The 19,968-nt window shown below is 43.2% G+C and overlaps 1 protein-coding gene across 1 annotated transcript in view; it reads left to right on the forward strand.

The window, feature by feature from the left end:
• Positions 1 to 229: 229 nt before the first annotated feature.
• The window catches only part of MED13L (mediator complex subunit 13L), a 197,910-nt gene continuing 178,171 nt past the window's right edge, over positions 230 to 19,968 (forward strand). Inside the window, exon 1 of the mRNA XM_086474057.1 lies at positions 230 to 301. Within this exon, the coding sequence (XP_086330183.1) occupies positions 230 to 301 (72 nt within the window). The remainder of the gene's footprint in view (positions 302 to 19,968) is intronic.

Below are 19,968 nucleotides of genomic sequence, written 5' to 3' on the forward strand. Positions count from 1 at the left end.
ATCGCGCCCGCCCGGCGGCCGGGCCGCCCCCCCCCGCCCGCGGCGCGCCCCCTGCCGGCCGCGCTCCCCCGCTCCGCGCCGGCCGCCCGCGGCGAGGGGCCGGACCGCGGCTGCCGCCCCGGGCCGCGGAGGCGCGGGCCGCCCGGCGGAGTGCCTGCAGCTCCTGCCCCCGCGCCGGGCCCGTCCCCTCAGACATGCCCCGCTCTGGCGGCCGGGCTCGCCGAGGATCATGACTGCAGCGGCGAACTGGGTGGCGAACGGGGCCAGCCTGGAGGACTGTCACTCGAACCTCTTCTCGCTGGTGAGTGCCCGGGGGGCTGGGGAACGGCGGCCGCGGCTTCACCGGGCGCTCCGCCGCCCGGCAACTTTGCCGGCTGGGTGCAGCTGCCAGGGGCTTTATAGTCAGGGCCCGCGGGGCTGCTCCTCCGCTGGCCCCTCCCCCGGCCCGGCTCCCCGCGTTTATTTTGCTCTTTAACGTGGTTTGCTGCCGGCGTGTGCCTCGCTCGCAGCCGCGCTGCTCCGGCTGGGAGAGGCTGGAGGCGAGGGATGGGGTGTCCCCTGCTCGCACGACCATGTTCTGTGGTAAACCCTCTTCTTTCTCCCCGCCTCCCTTGGCACTGCGTGCCCTGTGTGCTTTGTGCCTACCCAACTGGGGGGCTCTCCTCTCCTCTCACAATGACAAACGCCATTTCAGCAGCAGCAGTCATGGAGTGTGACTGCCTGTCGGACCTGCGCTCTGGGCTCTTGCGACTGCATGTCAGCTGCTGGTACAGCGTGGTCTGCTCTCGGCAGGGATCGTGCTTGGGGGCGAGAGGTTTGTTCTCTGGAGAAAAACAGTGGCCGAAGATGTAGCGTTGCTGGACAGCCTGTTTGCACAGAGGCTGTCCATCCATCCTGCTGGTAATGGGCAACTTCCCGCTCGTATCGCATGGTTTAATGTCGCAGAAATTGCGGTATCGGTTTTGGCTCGCTGCAGATTGGTGATTTAAACTTAAAACAGGAAAACGGTGTGTTTCTGGGTAAGGGCAAAGGCATTTAGAAATACCTTGCTTGATTTTACCTGACACATAGAGAAACGTTATCCCTTCTGGCTGGGCAACAGCTGGGTGAGCGAGAGGGCTGTTTGATCATCAAGAGCCTTGTAGCGCTGCCAGGGATAATGTCGGAGGGAAGGAGGGACTTTTTTAGTGCACGTTATGGTGTAGGTAAAACAAAACTTGTGATGCAAGTTTGGGGACAGGGTGTATGGCAGGTTTGTGGTAGATACCCCCTCTCCGTGTCAGAGCTCTGCCAGAGTTGGAGGCGGGTGCATATGTTGTTCTTTTTCTAACGGAAAGGGAGAGATTGTTTTTAACTCCCTTATAGGAATGAAGGGGAAAAAAAGAAAATTGATTAAAAATGCAAACGATCGAGCTCTTTGTTTTATGTCTTTTACCCTTTATTGCTGTGTGTTCATTATTTTGCCTTTTTTTTTTTTTTTTTTAATGTCTGTATGCTTGGTTTTTGTTTTGCTCGTACCTTTTAAGAATACGGAAAAAGAGCCATGGTCACTGGGTCTGTTGGGAAACTGGCCCAGAGATTCTTCATGAGAATAAATGCGATTCTCCCTCTGGCTTTTCACTGACTGTGACGTTCTGTAAGTTTGTGTCGATGTATCTGATAGCGTTTTCTGACGGTTATAAACGCGTGGCAGTACCGTATGTATCGAGATGCAGGAGTCGTTACGGTGACTTTGACCGCGCTGCGCTGGCCCAGTAAGAAGAATAAAGCCGTGAGTGTGAGGGGGACGGTGGTACCTGAGCGTAAGAGCGGGGCAGCGAGGGGGCTGTTCTTTACAGAGCGAGTGGTGAAGCCCTCGTTTGTTCAAGGACATGGTTTTGGAGGTGTGACTTTTCATGTAGTTGCAGTCTGCAAATCTGTCACTGGTAAAAATAATCGTTGGTGTGCAATTAACATAAATTAGAAAGTGAAGCTATTTCATAGTTATTGTGGTTAGGTTTTGGGGTTTTTCCCCCCTTACTAGACTAGGGAAATGTTAAATTTTAAATGGGTGTGTAATGTTGTTGAAATAAGTTCAGCAAAATTCTTTTGCAAGTCAGTTTAATAATAATAATAATAATAATAATAATAATGAGTTTAATGTGCAACCCTTCAATCTCCCATGTAATTTTGTGGGAGGTATCCATAGCTGTAATGTGGTGCTGTGTATGAAACTGTAAGGTTTTATTTGTTTTTTTTTCTGGCTCTGCTTGAAAAAATAATGCAATAAAGTAGTAGTATTTTGTTTTTAGTATAGCATATATGCAAACTATTAGGGTGAATTATTTTATATTATGTTAGTATTTGTTAGGATTTACATATCAGTGAAAGATGCTGAGAAAGGAAACACTGACTGGAAATATGTGGCCAACACCGTTGACCCTTTAACCTCAAATTGTCATATTCATTTCAAAATTTATGACGTGTTAAAGCTACAGTAGTCTGGATTACTAATCAGAGAAACTTTTGCTAATCATTTACTTCTTCAGTGTAACAGAACAAAATCATGCACAAACTAAATCAACTGTTGATGGGAATTTATTCATTCTTTAGGAGCGAGGTGGATTACGAATCTTTTTAAGTTTTAAACTGATTCTGCTATTAGAAGTTGACGATAGAATTTTTTTATCGCAGACTTTGTTTTGGGTGTGAGTCACGAAGAATTGTTCTTGACTGGAGAATTACAGTTCTGCAGTAGTTATAACCTGCTGTGATTCTGTTAGTTTATGTTTAAATAACATTTCTTCCCACAAACATTTGTTCTGTCCAAGAAGGAATGCAATCTCCCTGCCCCAGAAGCCAGAGCTCTGTGGTGAGTCTCTCTGGTTGCTGTAGTGGATTCGGGTTGGTTTAACAGTTCAAGATTTCTAGCTTATTTTTTTCTGTTGACTGTAGACAGTCTTTAGAGAGAGGTTAGGTACAGCTCTTTCTTCTGAATCTTTTTACCGAAGACATTTTTTAAAAGGTTTCTAGTAACTGATTCTCTTTTAGCAGCGATGTCCAGAAAGTGTAGAGGTCCTTTGTGTTCTTGGCTTAAAATATTTCATGTGAGGGGGAGGCACAGCCTTAAGTTAAGGTGTTAAAGTTCTCTTTGACTATCCAGATGCTGAGTGTGACCTCAGGCTTGCCTAGCTGGGTTTCATGAAGCGTCCCTCTGGACTTAGTGACGCAAAGGGCTGCTGTCTGTGTTGCGTACTGCTCTGTAGTGGAGCAGGAATCCTGAGCCGTCCTAGAAACTGGGTTAATGTCTGCACGCTCTGTCAGGCAAAAAGCCCCACAGACAAACTACACAAAGAAATCCAGAATTTTGCTCAAAATGTAAAGCGTTTCTTGTTAAGGTGATGTAAGGGCCAGTTTGCATATGTGTTGTCCGAATACACGGCAGATAGAGATTTGTTTATACTGGTGTACACAGCAGGTGAACAGGCTTGCTCACTAACGTTACACTTTCTGTCTGAAATGGCTACGTTTCTAGCACAGAAGAAGTTAATTTATCCTAACTCTGGTTTTGCCGTAGTCAGAATGTCTGCTGCTGCTTCTGAAAAAGAATGTCTGTTTATCAAAACAGCATTTACTAAGCAATTGTTAAGGGCCAGTTTATTTAAATACTAATTAAGAGTTGTCTAATAACTATTTAGAGACAAAATGTTCTGAGGTAATATGCTTTGTATTAAAACTTCAGACCCAGCTGGCAAAGAGTCATCCTATGAATAATCCTTAGTCATAAAAGTAGTCTTACTGAAATGAATTTGACTTTTCCTGTGAGTAAGGGTTAATCATATGGTGGTGAAGGCTTTCATGAAGTACAAAGATGTTTCCTCAACTGTCTGGCTTAGCTGCCGTGGTGGATCCAAAGGCACAAGTCAGTCTCTGAAAGTTGGGATGAAGTTACATAACGTTTCATATGCTGGAGCTGGAAAGAGAGTGCAGCAAAGGGTGTCAGGAATGACCTAAAGTTTGGAGTGGCTTTCATGGGGTGAAAGATTAGATACTGTAGGAGTCTTCAGCCTGGAAAAGAAATGATTGTGTTCTTGGAAAGTGAGACCTATTTATAGAGGCCTTTATAGAAGCCGGTATGGAAGATGTCGTGAGTAGTTGTTTAAGTGTGTCTTACAGAAATCTGCTGCCAGAAAGGTCGGGTGGGTAGGAATTGTCTCTGTTCTGGTTACTGTTCGGAGGCAAGTTCACAAACGGCAGCGGTCATTGCTGCTGTTACTCTTTTCAGTTCGCAAACAGGAACAGAAGTTGCTGCCTTCGATCACTGAGTTTTGTTGCCGTTTTCAGAACGAAACTGAGTCAAGGAAATGTGAGATGGCATTTGAATTACTTTCTTAAAGGTTTTTCATGGCATCAGAAAGCGAAGAGTGCGGAGGTTGCTGGTGAGGCACTCTTCGGTGTTGCATAATTGTCAGTAAAGGACTTCATAGTAAATGGTTGATGGCCCAACCAAATCCTTTAGTAGTAAATTAACCAGTAGTCGTTCTTGCTTACTGTATTATCATAAATGCAGTGCTCCAAGCAGTAGGCTGTTATTTCGGCATGCAGGATGTTACATCACTACCTAGTAGGTATCTCGCTTGCTTGAAGTTATACGTAGGTGTGGATTCACACGTGTATATATATAAGTGATGCAATTAACATCTCAAGTTTTCCAGAAGTATTTGATTCTTTAGTTATCTTTATCCCGAATTTTATTAGGTAACAAGATAGAAATAGGAAAATGATGTTGGAAAGCTTGCTCACTTCCTGCTAGTAAAAGATCGTTTCAGGTTTTAAATCACTTTGGTGATAGGCTTTTATTGTGTCCTGTCAGAGTATTCGACAGTTTAATGGTTATCTACTAGGGTGTGAGTTTGGAGAAAATAGACCCAGATTTGTGAAGAGATTGGGATGGCGCAACATTCCGTTCGCTTGCCCGGCTTTGGGAGTGGAATTAATGAATCTGCATTGGGTAACTAACCTTTTCTGAAAGAAAATTGGGTGCACAGGAGTGACATTTGCAGTTCAGGACAAAGCGTGCCGAAGAATCCCAAGCTAGCCATGAAGAAATATTTAAGTGAGGTTTGCTTGAAAACCTGATGATCTTCTGGGGCTGTGAATCCTTTTCCAATTACTGTGTTCTGGTTTTGATGACAAAACGAGTCCTTTGGTGAGATGGCTATTGCAAACATCAATGTGATTAAGAAAATACTCAGATATTAGGCTGATGTATTAAAAAAAGTGATCCTAGGAGCTACATCTTAAGGATCGTAGTTTTCACTTGCTGTAATGCTATTGGAAAATACATATTTCTGGATTTTTCAGCGCAAGTAGTGCTGGATTTGACATCGTAACCCCAGTTCTTAAAACCCCTCAGATTTATTTGATCTTGAATTTTTTTCACCTTCTGCTTCTGAGAGCACTTCCTCATGTGAAAGAGAGTAAAGAAGGAACTCTTTAATCCTATATGTAGACCTTTCTTCTATTATTTTCCTTCTTGACAATGTAGTTCTTTTGAAAAAAATGTAAAGAACCTGAAATTTTTGAGCTTCAGTGGAAAAACACCGTGGTGCTCATGAGATATGTCTGCTGAATGTTAACTTGATTAATTTTGGATTTTTTAGTAGGTTTTGTTTTCATTGTTTCATCTCTTTAAGTTTTCAAAAAATGTTATGCCTTGGTAAGGGGGGGGGGGGGTGTGTGTGTGCGGATGCACTGCTCTTTAAACACCGAAACCCCCTCAGTGTTACCGGAATGTTATACTTTGCAATTAGGGGAACATCTATGCTTGTTTGAGGCATGTAACCTGTTGTCTCTGCTTTTCCATGATCACCTTAGGATCACCTTATACTCACACACCCCTCCCAGTCTTCACTTTAACGTCCTTCATTGCGGCGGCATCCTTTTATTGGGGTTTGACTGAAACCTCCCTGCTCACATCGAGAATGCTGCTACACGTTTTCTCTCGCCTCCTGTGACTGGGACCGAGTTGCACCTTCCTGCATTCTTTCGTTGTCTTCCCCTGCTGTTACATCTCCTCCGAGTTGCCCTGGTTTCACTTCCAAAGCTGTGAGCCCTGTTCCTTTTCTGCATTTCACTTTTCATTCAATACTGACTGTCTCCTGTCTCCAGTGTACACCAGGATCATCAAATTATAAACTAGTCTCTTTTGGGTTTTTTCCTAGTCATTCCTTTGCCTTTGTGGGAGGTTACCAGTGGATGTCCCCAGGCTTACTGCACTGCTGTCCTACAAACCCTTTAACTAGACTTGTTTGTGGGAACCTACAGACAATCTGATAACACTGAATAGGTCGTTGGTCTTTTGAGACCTTTGTTGCCTTTAAAGCTCTAAGTATAGTGTTATGTTCTTTCGAGTCTGTGTGTATTCATTTACTCTTCTGTGGGCGAGTAGTGCACTTTTTTGTGTAGAGTCTAGGGGGATTTGCAACTTGTTGGTGCCATTGTAACACAAAGAATAAGAAGAAAGTACTGTTCTGGCTAGAAGTGTGCTTGGTTTGGTACTACCTTGCCAGTTTTAAATGTGCACAAGTGTTTTCAACAGATCCCAAGTCAAATCCAGAAGATTTGTTTATATGTATTTACACGGGGACATCCTTCTTCCTCAGAGCAAACTTGTGTACTGCTTTCATTTTAGGCTTTAAGTATGGCTTTAAAAATAACTCCTCTTTCCCCGAGTTCCCCAACATCAACATCTTTCAAACAGAAACCAGTTAATAAAAATATCGTGCTCTGACAGACCTCAAAACGTTACTAAAACACTGTGTTAGATTCCCTCTGCACCCAGTTGCGAAGGATGTACCGCAGGGATGACAGGCCCGTGGTGCTGAGCATGACAGCTTGCGTCGCTCCTGCTGTGGCTTCGGGTGGCTGTGCTGCGGCATGGTGGTGGCGCCTGGACATCAGCCACTCTGGTACCATGGAGTGAGTTTTCCTTTTCGGATCGAGAGGGTTGTAGGCGTCGTCTTACGAAGTAAAGTGCTGGCTTCTGGTGTGTCACAGATGTAAGAGGTTTAAGCAGTCTTTCCTTTTGGCTTGTGCTGGGAGTTCTGATTAATTTTGATAAATCCTGACTCTCCCTTCCTATCTCAGTCTGTTTAAAAAAAATGTTGTTTCTCATTGAGTCGTGTGTGGCTTCGTTCACTTCCCTGAGCAGAGCTGCAGTCGTGCATGTGGGAATGTGGCTGGAGCTTTTAGTGGCATTCTCTCTTTTGTTTCTTTGAGATGGGAAATTTTATTGTGTGTTGCTGTTGTATAATGTGCCCCTAGGCAGTATTTGCATTTATGTGACGAACACAGATGAGCTCAAACGTACACAAAGATCAGCTTATGAAAATGGAGACAAACCAACGGTGGTCTTAAATTAATTTTTAGTGTAAGCTATAACACACTTATTTCTGTGTCACTTCTCATTAGGCACTTGCCTCTGCTTTCTGTAGTCAGCCAGTGTTACGGTGTAGCGTACTATTCTTGTTTATGAAAAGAAAATAATATTAATTACAGAGTAAAAGGTTTGGGTTTTCCCCTCTCTCATTTTTCCTCCCCTCCCCCTTCACTCTTGTTCCATGCCTCAGTGACCCCAAAAGGATTCATAAGCTCACATTTAGGCCTGGGTTGGGGAACTGACCTAATCTTTTCCCCATTCTTGCTCCCTAGCTGGCTCTGTGTACCCCGTATTCCTCTCTCTCCCTGCCAAGTTCTGGCAGCGTCACGGATTGAAGTGAGATCAAAGTGGCTGTGTGACCACAATCCACGTCTTAGAGAAGGAAATTTAAAGCTTCTTCAGTAAAACTTTACGTAATTCATCTTTTAGCTTTGAAAGAGCTAAAAGTGTCTTGTCAGTACCTTGTTGCCTATTCTTATAGCTCCACATTTGCCCATAAAATACATTATTTTGTGGGAACAGAGGATTAAAAACAAAACTTAGAGCGAAAACTCTACTGTACCTACTGACCAGGCAGTGGCAACCAGCAGCTTCTTGGTAATGATGCATTCAAAGCTAGCAGCTATGAGAGAAAGGTTTCAAAATATCTTGGTTTGTTTCAGTGTAAAACCATGGCTTTTTTTCATATTGGAGTCTCTGGTTTACTAGGAAGTTTTCAAATCTAGCTAGTGTATCTGTAATCTTTTAGTGTCAGGGTTTTATGAATCTCAGTTCAGGTATGTCCACAGTATTACTGAATTTGTAGGCAGTTATAAAATCCATTCCAGGAACATCTTGTATTGACTGTGACAAGTATTTTTATTAAAAAAAAAAAAAAAAAAATTCTTTGCTGACAGAATAGGTTAATTGGTTACATTACTTTTTTCTGCATTTTTAGCCCCATGTTACTGGTCATTTAATTTTGCATGTGAAGTTTAATAAAATTTTGAGTGGAGTTCTCTGTGAATTTCCTTCTGGCAGGAGATGCTGGAGTCCTGTCTTTGCAGGAACGACAGTAAGAAAGCTGACAAGATGAATCTACATGACCAGTCATGCAGTGGATTTATTTACTTCTTTCTATATTAAGGAAGTTTCATAGGGAGGAATTCTTGAGGTGGTGGTTTTTTAAAAGGGCTAAGGGATTTTGGCAGACTGCCTAACAACGTGAGCTTGATTTGACATCGCTGGTCAAGGCGATGTTGATGCTAAGAACCAGGGCTGTCTGACTGTATTTCTGCACCGTTACTGCCTTCGTAGCCTGGAGCCAGCAAGCTGGGCCGGGGCCCGTTTGGGCAGGCAGCGTCGTTTGCTCTGCAGGTCAGTGATGGGCAGATGTGTGAAACGAGTATGTGAGCTGCTGTTGGTATTCACTGAGCAGTTCTGCGTAGATGTGGTGTACAAAAATGTTCTGGTACTGAGCTCCTAAAACCTTTTTTTTTTTTTTTTTTTAAATAGAAAAGGAACTGCATTCTTTAACTCAGTATGCCAAAGTTTACTCTACTCAGCTTGTTACTTCCTCCAGCCCGCCCCCTTCTTTTTTTTTTTCCTGCCCATATGTCAGATTACTTGGTTTGGGAAACATCTGATAGTCCATTGTATGACTCTGATGTTTGACATTTCCTTCCTCCTTCAGTTAAAAAAAAAAAAAAAAAAAATTACAGTTGAGGGAAGAGAGAAGATTCCTTCATTTACTTGCAGATTTGCTTGTAATTTGGCTTTCGCTGGTGACTTTTGTCATCTTTTTTCATGTGTTGGGCTATTTTTCTGCAAGAGGGGATTTTTTTGATTTGGAAAATGAGCAGTTACTTAGTTCTGATTCTGTTTTTTTTGAAGGGGACTTGCAAACCTGATCATTGTTAGAATGAGGGAGGGATTCTTTTGCTAGCAAGTGGCATATTTGTTTGCTTTCTTTTGTGTGCTAGCTGAAGTGTGCAGTGATAGTTTTCATTTTACTAGCTGTTCTCAACCATCTAGTCAGAAGTTAAAATGTAATTGATTCTGTTTTGTAAAGAAACTGGCTGAAGTGCTATGGAACTCAGAGATGCCTTTTAGGGTGCTCCATAAAATAAGTGTCCATAACGTGACCTGCAGGGTGGTTCACTACCTAAACCTCGGATTTGTTAAAATGAAAAGAATGTATTCAGTTCCTTCTGTCTGTTTGTCTTGAAGCTGCTATTTTACGTCCAGGCATTATACAGCCTACGCTGGTATATGTTCAGTTCTGACATGGGTAAACTTTGTTCCACTTCTTCCCCTCTTCCCCATAAAAACACCCCAAACAAATCAAAAGCCACCAAAGCTTTTGTCTGTCTTGGCTTTATTGGGTAGGCACATTCTCCAAGTACATGGATGGGTAGATCTTGGCTGAAGTGGCTCTGAAACCTTGATTCCTACCTATTCAGTGCCTGTTTGTTGTTCACATTGGCTTTTCCATTTGCCTTGTTCGTGCATGGGGTGAGGCTCCAGCAGGGCAACTTCTTGTTTCATGTGTCTGTATTGGTGCAAAAGCCTGTGGGTGCAAGTGCATGCCTGAGTGAGTTTGTCACGTGCTGACCTGAGATGTTGCTGCCGTCTTTCAGTTTCCTTGTATCTCTGTACCTTGAGTATTTCTGACTTGAAAGCATCTTCTCAAGTAATGGCTGAATCTCAGTCCTTTGGCTTCCAGCCATGCTTATCCCGTTGTCCTCCTGCATCTCTGTCTGCTGAACTTAGTTACAGCCTTCACAGTGGAAGAGAGCTGATGAGCCGGGTGCCAGTTTGGAACCGTGTGCTGAGATGGACTGAATCGGTTAAGGGGCTGGAGATGTGCTAATTGAAGCATTCACTGACGGTGAAGGGTATTGATGTAACTCCAAGGTCTTCTCTCAGAAATTCCTTCTTTTGTTCTTTCCTTGTTGTTGATTTATAATTAATTTTTTTAAGAGTTTCTGGACTTGGTCCTGAATGACTGATACTGTTTGATTGATGGACATTTGGTGCTGACTGCAGGAAGGTAGGTCCGAGAGCTGTTTGGAGGGTGATCACTGATGCTGCTCCTCGTGTGCTGATAAAGGTTGGTAAAGCCAGGATGGTGCCTGGCTAAACAACACGGCATGGGAACAGCTTCAGGGAATCAGCACTAGTCTGGCCAAGTGTCCTGTCTGAGTGGTGGCCAGTGGTGGTTTGGCCTGCTGGATTGAATGAGGCCTTGTGTTGGTGCTCACCAGTTTAACAGCTGCGATGTTGTCAGTGGCAGCAACCTGCGTTACATGGCTTTTTGTGTCTGGGAAGTCACCTAGAGGCTTGCTGTAGCCACTCATAGCAACGCTGCAGGTTTTCCTGGGAGAAGAACAGGGGACCCAAAAAATCTGCTGCAAAACTGTGCTCCCCCCTTTAAACATTAGCAGTTACCTGGAGGGAGATAGAAGAGTAGTCAAGGACATAGTAAAGCTTCCCTTGAGTAATCTCCCAGGCTCTAGGTATGTTTGGTTGAGACATTTTTTTGAACCAGGTAGATAGTTAATAGACTATTTTTTTAAGCTAGTACCTATTTTTTTTCCTCCAGACAGAAAAGGTTCAGCCATCTCATTTTCATTTGAGCCTGCATTCTGCTAATTTAATTTGATACCTGGAAGACTCAACCAGCAGCAGTTCTCTAGAGACCCTCATAGTTTCCCTCTTTTAGACCAGTCTTAATCCTTGAATGTTTTTTGTTGTATGGATTATATACTTTTTGACCATTCCTGCAATTTTTCTATTTTCTCTACTTTCTGAAGAGGTGAAGAACAAGAACTGCAGTTAGTGATGAAGGTGCAGAGCTACACATGAGTTGTGGTGGCTTAACAATTTCTGTGTCACCTTCTGTCTCTTTCGTAAGAGTTTGTTACGCTTGGTTTTGTTGTGCCAACCTGGTTTTGCAGTGGACTCTAGGAAGGTACTGTTCTTTCAGTGTGTCAGCACGTGCTCATTTTCCTTCCTGCTGCTGTGCTTTATTTTAGTCTTTTACTTTCGTATTTGATCTTGAGATTCTGTGGCCGTTGGGATACATGTCGGCAATTTGGGCTATTTTATCAGATTACTCTTTCTTTTATACTTGCCACTCAAAATGTCATTGTTGGTACCTTTTGCATCTGCCAGCACTGCTGAAATTCAAGCATTAATATTGGAGTCCTTTTATATTTTCCGCTGGGAAAGAGGGTACTTGGTTGCCACCTCAGATTCCTTTTGAGACTAGTCTGACTTTTGTCTCTCTGAAACAATCTATTAATCTTCCTGGCTGCCTCCTCTCCCACTTAGGCAGAATCTCACTGACATCTAGGAGAGAGGGGGGAAAAAAATGCCTCATTTCTGTCAGTACTGTTTACTTTTCAGGCGCAACAGCTCATGCTATTAGTTTGTGCCTGTTCATAATGGTATATGTGGACTCTACTATTTTAGAAGTGCTTGGCTCTCAGGTTCTCGATACTGTGATATAGTGTCTCAGATGACCCCAGGTACAGAAGTCCGTCAGGAAGATATCTGATAATAGGATTTGGGTTACAGCTAAATCCTTCGCTGAGACTTGGCAAAGATAAAAGATGACATACAAATGCCCTGACACTGTTGCTTGTCACAAACAGCTCTGAAGTAGTAGCATTTAGGTAATCTGTTCCAGGGGGTATGAAGGGAGAGGGCAGCATGGTATGGAGTGAGGAGGTTTACCCAGCAGAAAGCCGTTTCGGGCACACGTGCTGCTTGCAGTACTGCGCTCAGGTGCTTGCTGGTTTTAAGAGCAAACGAACAACAACAACAACAAAAATAATTTTATTTCATCCTTCACTTTTAAAAGGTTGTTAGAGGCTGTCCTTTATACTTTTTTTTTTTTCCCCAGCCACTCAACTGTGTGCTTGTACAGGGAAAGCATTAAAGTCAAACACGTTACTCTGCTGTTGATCAGTTGCATATAAAGAAGAATGATGCTCAACTCAGCTGATGGTTCAGCTCTTTGAAGCACTAAGCATGGCATGGGTTTTCTGTTGGCCATGTGAGGCCCATTTCTGAATTAGTTTGGGGTTTTTTTTAAGTGTTGGTTTTTTCCATTCGTGAATTCAGAGTATGAAAAAGTGTGAAGAACTTTGTTTATGCAGTTGTTGCAATGCTTGTCTGCCAGTAGCTTGGCCGAACAGAAACGGCGTGTTGAAGCTGAGCCACGTCTCCTTCGGCGCACGATGAGGACGAGGCCTCTCTTCGCTGCCATATGGTTCCTCCCTTTTTAAGGGGCAGAAGGGATGAGCCCTTAGGGAAGGGACACAAAGCATTCCCTGCTTTTTTTAAAATTAATAGGATAAAGAGGGAAATGTTAATACGTCGTTTAGTAAATGATCAGATTTCGGGAGACTGCACAGGGCTGAGATGGTTTGTTTTGGTTTTTAAATCAGGAGACCCAGGAGTAAAAGATAAGAGCGTGGCTGTGCACCGGTGCTTGCTGCCGTTTCAGTCGTGCTGTAGAAAGGTGTGCTGTCCAAACAGGAATCTTCCTCAGGGTGTAGAAATAATACACAGCTATGAAGAAAACGATTTTTTTTTTTTTAGTTAAGCGATCTCCTCTGTTCCTTGATGTGTTTCTTGCCTCTGTTCTTTCAATTCACTTGACAGAGACTTCAGCAGATGTTACTAAATATTTTCTTTCAGTGGGAGTAGGGGACAAGTGTTCTTGTCAGCGTCTGAGTTTGCCTCCCCCACAGCACGCGTTGTTACAGAGTATTTTTCGTCCTTCTGTCTTCGTCCTTTTGTCCTTCCTTCCCGGCGAGGTGTGTCAAGATGACATAAATTTTATCTGGTATTTAAATGGCTGGAGCGGAGTGTGAAATGATATTTTGTTGCTGTGTGGGGATGAGGTAGTGAAATGAGACACTGTAACCAAAACAGATGGTGCTAATCTTGAATCTGTCTGCAAGATCTTATAGCATTTAATTAAAATGGTGCTGTAATTCCCATGACACCTTTAACTACAGTTTAAATTCTTGGACTATGAACTAAGGGCTTTCTTATGCAGATTTTACTCATGTGAGTAGCCCTTAGTATGAGCCTCTAGTGGCTTCAGAATAGCTACTTCCTTGAATGAAGCTCTCAAGATGAGAGTCTAATAAAACTGGCAAATATATATATATATGGCATTTATGCATTTTATGTTCCAATTTGAAGCATAAGTTGTAGACTAAAGAGACTTAGCAACTACAGTAATCTACACAGAAGCAAACAAAAACCTAGATTAGAGAAGTTGTTTAGAGTGTGCCTAAGTTCAGAGGCTGGTAAAGACAGCATTTTGAGGTACCCTGGACAACTTAACATCTTCTCCTTGGTTGGAAGGGTGTATGATGAAAGCTTTTTCATTTTTATATTCCCCTTGGTTAACTGAAATTTGTTTGTAGAAATACCTGACTTAAGTGATGAGGTGTGGTTTGGTTTTGGTTTTTACCTTATTTGCTGCTTTTCTTAAGACAGTTAGAGAAACTTAGGTTTGAAGCGCTGTGCAGACCTGGGTTTGTCTGAGTAGCATCTTTTGCACAGGCAGTTGGGAAGTATTTTTATATTTGGTCTTTGATTTGGTTTGGTTTCAGGTAGGAGAACTGAGAAGGAGATAAAATTGCCTGAACCGTGCCATGTTGAAAATCTCTGAGAAAGTCAGGGTTGGAGCTGAAGGCCTGTGGGATGGGTATTTAGTTCTTTTGCTCGTAAGACCCTTCAAGCCTTTTCTGTAGATCTTTGCATCCTTTTCAAGTATATCCTTCCTGTTTTGGAAGTACTGGGATACTGGTTTTCTACCCTCTGGGGCATGAATCTGCCTTAGTTTTTCTCAGCTTTCTGTACTGTGTGAAGCATAAAAAATAACATGTGATTATATCATTTTAGCCATTGTTTTTAATGTAGAAAAGTACAATAATACAGTACAATAATGCTCTGCTTTACATTTGGTGTGGCCAAATACAAGAATTTCTTGAACTTTTGGTGCTCTGCCTTTTTCTGGTTTTGCTGTGTCTGTACTCGTGTATGATCTCTCCAAGGGAGCTTTGTGTATTGAAATGGATGGAATTACTCAAGTCTTCTGGAGGAGTTAATTTAGAATTGGTCTGTCCATTTCCCATACAACACGTAGAGTCCAAAAAGCATTTGGTAGAGATGGGGCGGGGGGCGGGAAGAGGAGGTGGAAGATGTGTTTTGTTTGTTCCATCTGTGAGGACTGCAGAAGAGGAAAGTAGTCACAGTGGCTACACAGCACTAATTATATCTTCAGGGTTGCTGGTAGCACGCCAGAATCAAGTTGTGCGGTGTGAAATGTTACTGGGGAATTGTGATTTTTAGCAGCCTAAACTCTGCCAATCTGAACGGAGCGCTCTGAGATCAGCAGAAGACCCTTCCTGCCTGTCTATTACTCTGATTTAAGCCTGAGGGGGGAAAAAGAATCGGAGGTTGGGTTTTGCCTCTACTGGGGATTTACAGTTCTGGATGCTGTCCTGGAGTTAAAATGGCTACAGCCCTCAGCTGTTGCAGACAGAGGCGAAAGCGTCTGTATTTAGGGCAGCAGAGTAATGGTGTAAGAGAAAGTGCTAATTTGCTTTCTCTGTCTCTTCTGCTTGCTCATGTGTATAGGGGATAGCAGAGGTTTGAATACTTGTAGTTAATTTTTTTCTGAAGCCGTTTCCCTCCGCAGAGCGTGAGGGTTAAGTCACTTAGGAGGAAGGAAACCTGTGTCTGCTCTCCTTTTCAGAGGGCTGCATGTGGCTTTCTGTGGCCGTATTTCTGAATGAAAGCGTTGGCGTGACTGTCTTCATTAATGCCTATTTCTTGAGTATGTTTTTGGTGTGTTTGGATGCCTGCATGGAATTTTGAGTTTGAACACACTCTTCTACCCAATAGCTACGTTTGGATAAGTCAGAAACAGTGTTTTTGTGTCTTGGGAATTTTACTGTAAAAAGTTGAATGTTAGTAAAGATTTGGGGTATTACTGTTAGACATAGGGATCTGATTTCTCTGTTTCCTTACAGGCCTGGCCCAGTGCATTTAGAACAGGTGTCTTACACTTTATTCTGTGTCCAACTGCAGTTAACTGGGTTTGGAAAAAAGTAACTTTAAAAAAGCCCCTCTTATCTGGGAAGTTGAGCCCTTCACAGCACAGTCCTCCAAAACATATGCTCCTTTATAAATCAAAGCAAAAAGTCTCTTGCATAATGCATGATTTACTAACAATGTTGGTTAGTAGTAAGTATTTGTAAGTTCCTTTTTTGTCAGGCTTTTTAGTGTTAAGAACATTGTAGCAACCATAATAAGCTAAGACTGCACATATGGGAAAAGAGGCAAGAAACACAATAGATTACATCACCTGGCAAGACTTTTGCTTTGTTCTGCATTCATTTCTAACCAGTTGTGAGTAAAACAGCATGTTCACAGTTTTGTCCTCAGGTTGGCGATGCTGGTTTCTGTCTCAGCGAGTCCTTCAGGCTGCTTTAATACCAGCAGCCTTGCTAAAAGGAGCAGCTCTGCCCTCCATGACCTGCTTTGCTGTCCTCTCTCGTACTGGTACTAACATCTCTGTGGCCATTTAATAAACCCAGGTAGGGGGACTGATCAGAGTAGAGGAAAAAAACCATTTAATATAATACTTCCAATTTCTAGTTGGTTCACCTCAGTATGAGTCTGTGCAAACGGCAGCACTACCATAAAGGGGAGCGGTGGTAAAGTCAGGAGCAGATGACTGGTGGAGGGAAGGCAGGCCAGTCCGGGACTGCTTTTGGCACCAGTGCTTGCTTGGGTTGGTTTAAGGTGTACACGAACAACGGTCTTTGTGTGCAGCTTCATGCTCTGGTTTATCTGATTGGAGCTGTCCCTGAAAGGGGAGATCCCACTCCACTGCTGCTCGCAGCGCTGCGTTCTCACTCCTGCTCTTCTGTCTGCTCTAGCGATGATGTGGCTGCAGGGTAAGCTGTCAGTGTGCTGATCGGATAAATATTTTTCTTTCTTTTTGTTTCTGATTTTCAAATTGGTGAACTGATTCAATTCACCCGATGACTGCACGATCACTGGGTCTGCTGTCAGGCTGGGAGATGGAAGTGCGTGGCTGGGGATGAGGAAGAGGCTGCCATTTTGGTAGCAGCCTGTGTTTGCTGTGGATTAAGCATAAATGAAACCACATTTAGTTCTTTAATACAGTCACCAGAACCACAGGCCATTGGCTCTTTTGTCTGTAAAAACCCTCCTACAGTTTGTGAACTTTTAAAGCTAGTGGTGTGTGTTTTGGTTAAATAAATTAGTTTTAAAAAAAAAAAACTTCATGTGGATGCAGATATTTTCCCTGCAGTGTGTTAAATACTTTGCACAAAACATCTGTAGAGTCAGAGGATATATGCAGAGTGTTCCTGGTGCAATCTTCTCATGTGTACTACTTCTGGATTCAGAGCTTCTTTGGAATTCAGTTTTAATTAACCTGAGGATGCAATCTGAGGCGTTAGTATTGATGCTTACCTATTACAGATTTCAACAGAAACAGACATATCCAAATAAATGCACTGAACTGCATTTCTGCAACTTTGACCAGGAAGCTATGCAAGATGTCAGTTTATGCTGCTGCTACGTCCCAGATCCCCAGTACTTGTCCCTTCCCTTTCTTGGGAGGCACGTTCTGTGCGGTGGTCGCCAGTGATCCTGGTTCGCTCTGGTAGTTAGTCATTCCTCACAGTCTGTAGAATTAGACACTCCAGGAGTTTGTTACTACAGAATTCAGTTGGGTGCAGCTCTGCTGGTTTCTGTATGCTTTTCTTGACCATATTTCATCTGTAATATGGTGGAATGTTATGGGTTGATACCTCTGAGCTACCAGAAAGCTGTAGGAGCTTGTCAGGTGTTTCAGTTATTGCTGTGTTGATCAAGTGAGCGGTGCTGTTGAGTAACCTTTTTTGTTCAGTTGGGGTTTTTTTGGGGTTTTGTTTTTGTATCCTCCTACTCCGTGTTTTTTGTGACTTACCATATGTTCCTGGTGGATGATGACATGCAAACATTTAACATTTGTCTCCTAGGTTGCCTATGCTGGCACTAATCTTCGATGTTTGTGATTCGTAGTCATATTCACTATAGTATTTCAGAAACCCTGCACGTTCCTTTTCCAAGCCATAGATAGAGATCCATGTAGAACAGATGTAGATGTTTTGGAGAAGCATGTGTAAGTACTTTATCTTGGAGTATTATGTAATGTGTCAGGCATTCCTGTGCTACCCAGCACCCTGCTGTGAAAAGATAATTTTTGTCCTTCCCTTTTGCTTCTTCTGCTTGTGCTCCCGTGCCTGCCTTTGTGCCAGGAACATGCCAGGATGTGCTGTGTATCTCAGTCGGGCTTGCTGTCTTTCCCTATCTGCTTTTCCATCGTTTCCCAGCACTTTGGGGATGATCAGCATTTCTGTCTGGGTGCAAAAGCAGTAGTGTTGGCTGTAGAAGTTCTTCAGCAGGGATAATCCAGTGCTGTCTGCGATTTCACCACCGCTGGTATCCTGCTGACGTGATGTGGGATGGTAGTGTCGCTTCTGCAGTGTGGAGCTGAAGATGACTGGTGGGCATGCAACAAATAAAAACAATTTCACTGCTGTTCAGTGCTTTGTCAGACTTTTTTTTTTTCCCCTTCCCAGAAGAGGTTAGCTACTGTATTCTTGTGTGTCCGGTGAGGCCACTTCAGAGGAAAATTAAACAGGCAGTCGGGATAATCAGTGTTGGGGGAAATAGTCCTTGAGGTGTAGTCACAGGAACTTCAGTCATGGGCCAGAACCTTGCTGCGCTAGGCAGTATAGAGGCAGAATAAGGTGAAACTGTTTTAGAGGATTTATTTATATGATGAAAGAAATACAAGTGGGTTTGGCTTGTGGTTGGTATGATGAATGTCACCTTTAGCTCCTCAGTAGTTACTCAACTAGCTCTTACCCAGCCTACTTGCAGTTATTGTGGTGAAGGACAGTACATTTTAGAGTTTAAACTTTTGAATGAACTAAGCTAGTGGACTTGAAAAGGGAGAGATGTAGTATGGGTTTTGGAGGAGCAGGAGGCCAGCAGTTGAATGTCCTTGTGCAGATGATGAAAATGGGAGGAATATGTGATTTGCAAGTATTTTGTTTTGTTTAGGAGTAAAAATTCACCCTTTTCCTTGATATTTTCTATATGTACTATCCAGAGACAGAAGGGAATGTTTACTGTTTAGATACAGCTTAATTTATTACTGGAGGGGGGCCTTCCTACAGCTGGTGTTTCCACTGCTGTGTCTTTCCCTGCCAATGATGTTTCTTGTCAAAGGTGTAGATGCAGTATTTTGAGGTTTTGCAGCTTGTTGCCATAGACCGGCTGGCTGTTCCTGTAGGGCCACTTCAGAGCTGAGCACACCAGCTATGCCTGAGCAGCAAAATGAAGGTGTGAGTCCTGTAAGTGAAGCAGAGGTAACAACAGCCGTGAGAACGGGTTAACGTGGGTTAGAAACTAGAATACAGGCCCACTGTGATCACAGAGTGTATACGTACCGCTTTTGTTTGGTAACGATACCCAGGCTAGCTGGGCTAAAAGTCATGCCAGCATTGCCCCTTGTCTCCTGGGCAGGCTCCCTGAGCCAGTGGAGGGTGGAGAGAAAGGATGCAGCGACAATCATAGGGACAAACTGGGAGGGGAGAGGGAGAGCGTGATGGGCAGGGTCATAGAAGTAGATAAAAACGTAGTAATCTGGGCACTTCAGAGATGGGAGGAATTGAATGTGGCAGCTGTGAGTATCTGCTATTGAAAGTGAAAAGAGAAAAAAAAATAGAACCATTGCTCTGCTGACCTGGTTCTGGCTGCCAGTGAGTACTTTGTGGGCCTCTTCCCTGGCAGTTGTTTATTCACACTGCTGTGCAGTGGACACTTACACTCCTTCAGATTTTTACCCTGTGTGGAGGGAAAATCCTTTCCACAAGTCTGGGTAGCCATTTTCCTGTTCTTTTTGTTCTTAAGAGATTTTGGTCTGGTTCAGAGATAGTAAATGGCAACTTGCCTTATTCTGCTTTTGTTCATTTGAGCAATATAAAAATAAAAAGCATATGTGGGAAACCTGGGACATCAGAATATGTATTTCACCGTTTTCAGTAAGTCATGTGTTTTCTTACGTCCTGTACTATTTTGTTTGTGACTTTCAAGTGGTCAAGTTTTGGGCTGACACTGAACTCGCTCGACCACCAAGCAGCAGGTAGGGAATGGGCCTTATTCCCTCTCCCTGGTTGTTAGGTTTTTTCCTTCTAATTTGTAAGATTGCAGTAAGATAACAACAAGGTTAAAAATGAATGAATCTGCTGGAAATGAGTCAGGTTGTGGTAAAAAGCGTAAATGCAGGGGGAAGCCAGGTTTATTCAGTACGGGTTTTAAAGTTGTTTTCCTTTTTCCTTGAGGGGGACAAGAGGAAAATATGGGAATAGGAGGAGTTTTTAACTTTGGCTGCTGAGAGCTAAATTCTAGGAATTAAGCAATGAAAATGAAACAAACCTGTACTATGAATG

Source organism: Leptosomus discolor, chromosome 16 (genome assembly GCF_034619465.1).
Source record: "Leptosomus discolor isolate bLepDis1 chromosome 16, bLepDis1.hap2, whole genome shotgun sequence".
Classification (NCBI taxonomy): Eukaryota; Metazoa; Chordata; class Aves; order Leptosomiformes; family Leptosomidae; genus Leptosomus; species Leptosomus discolor.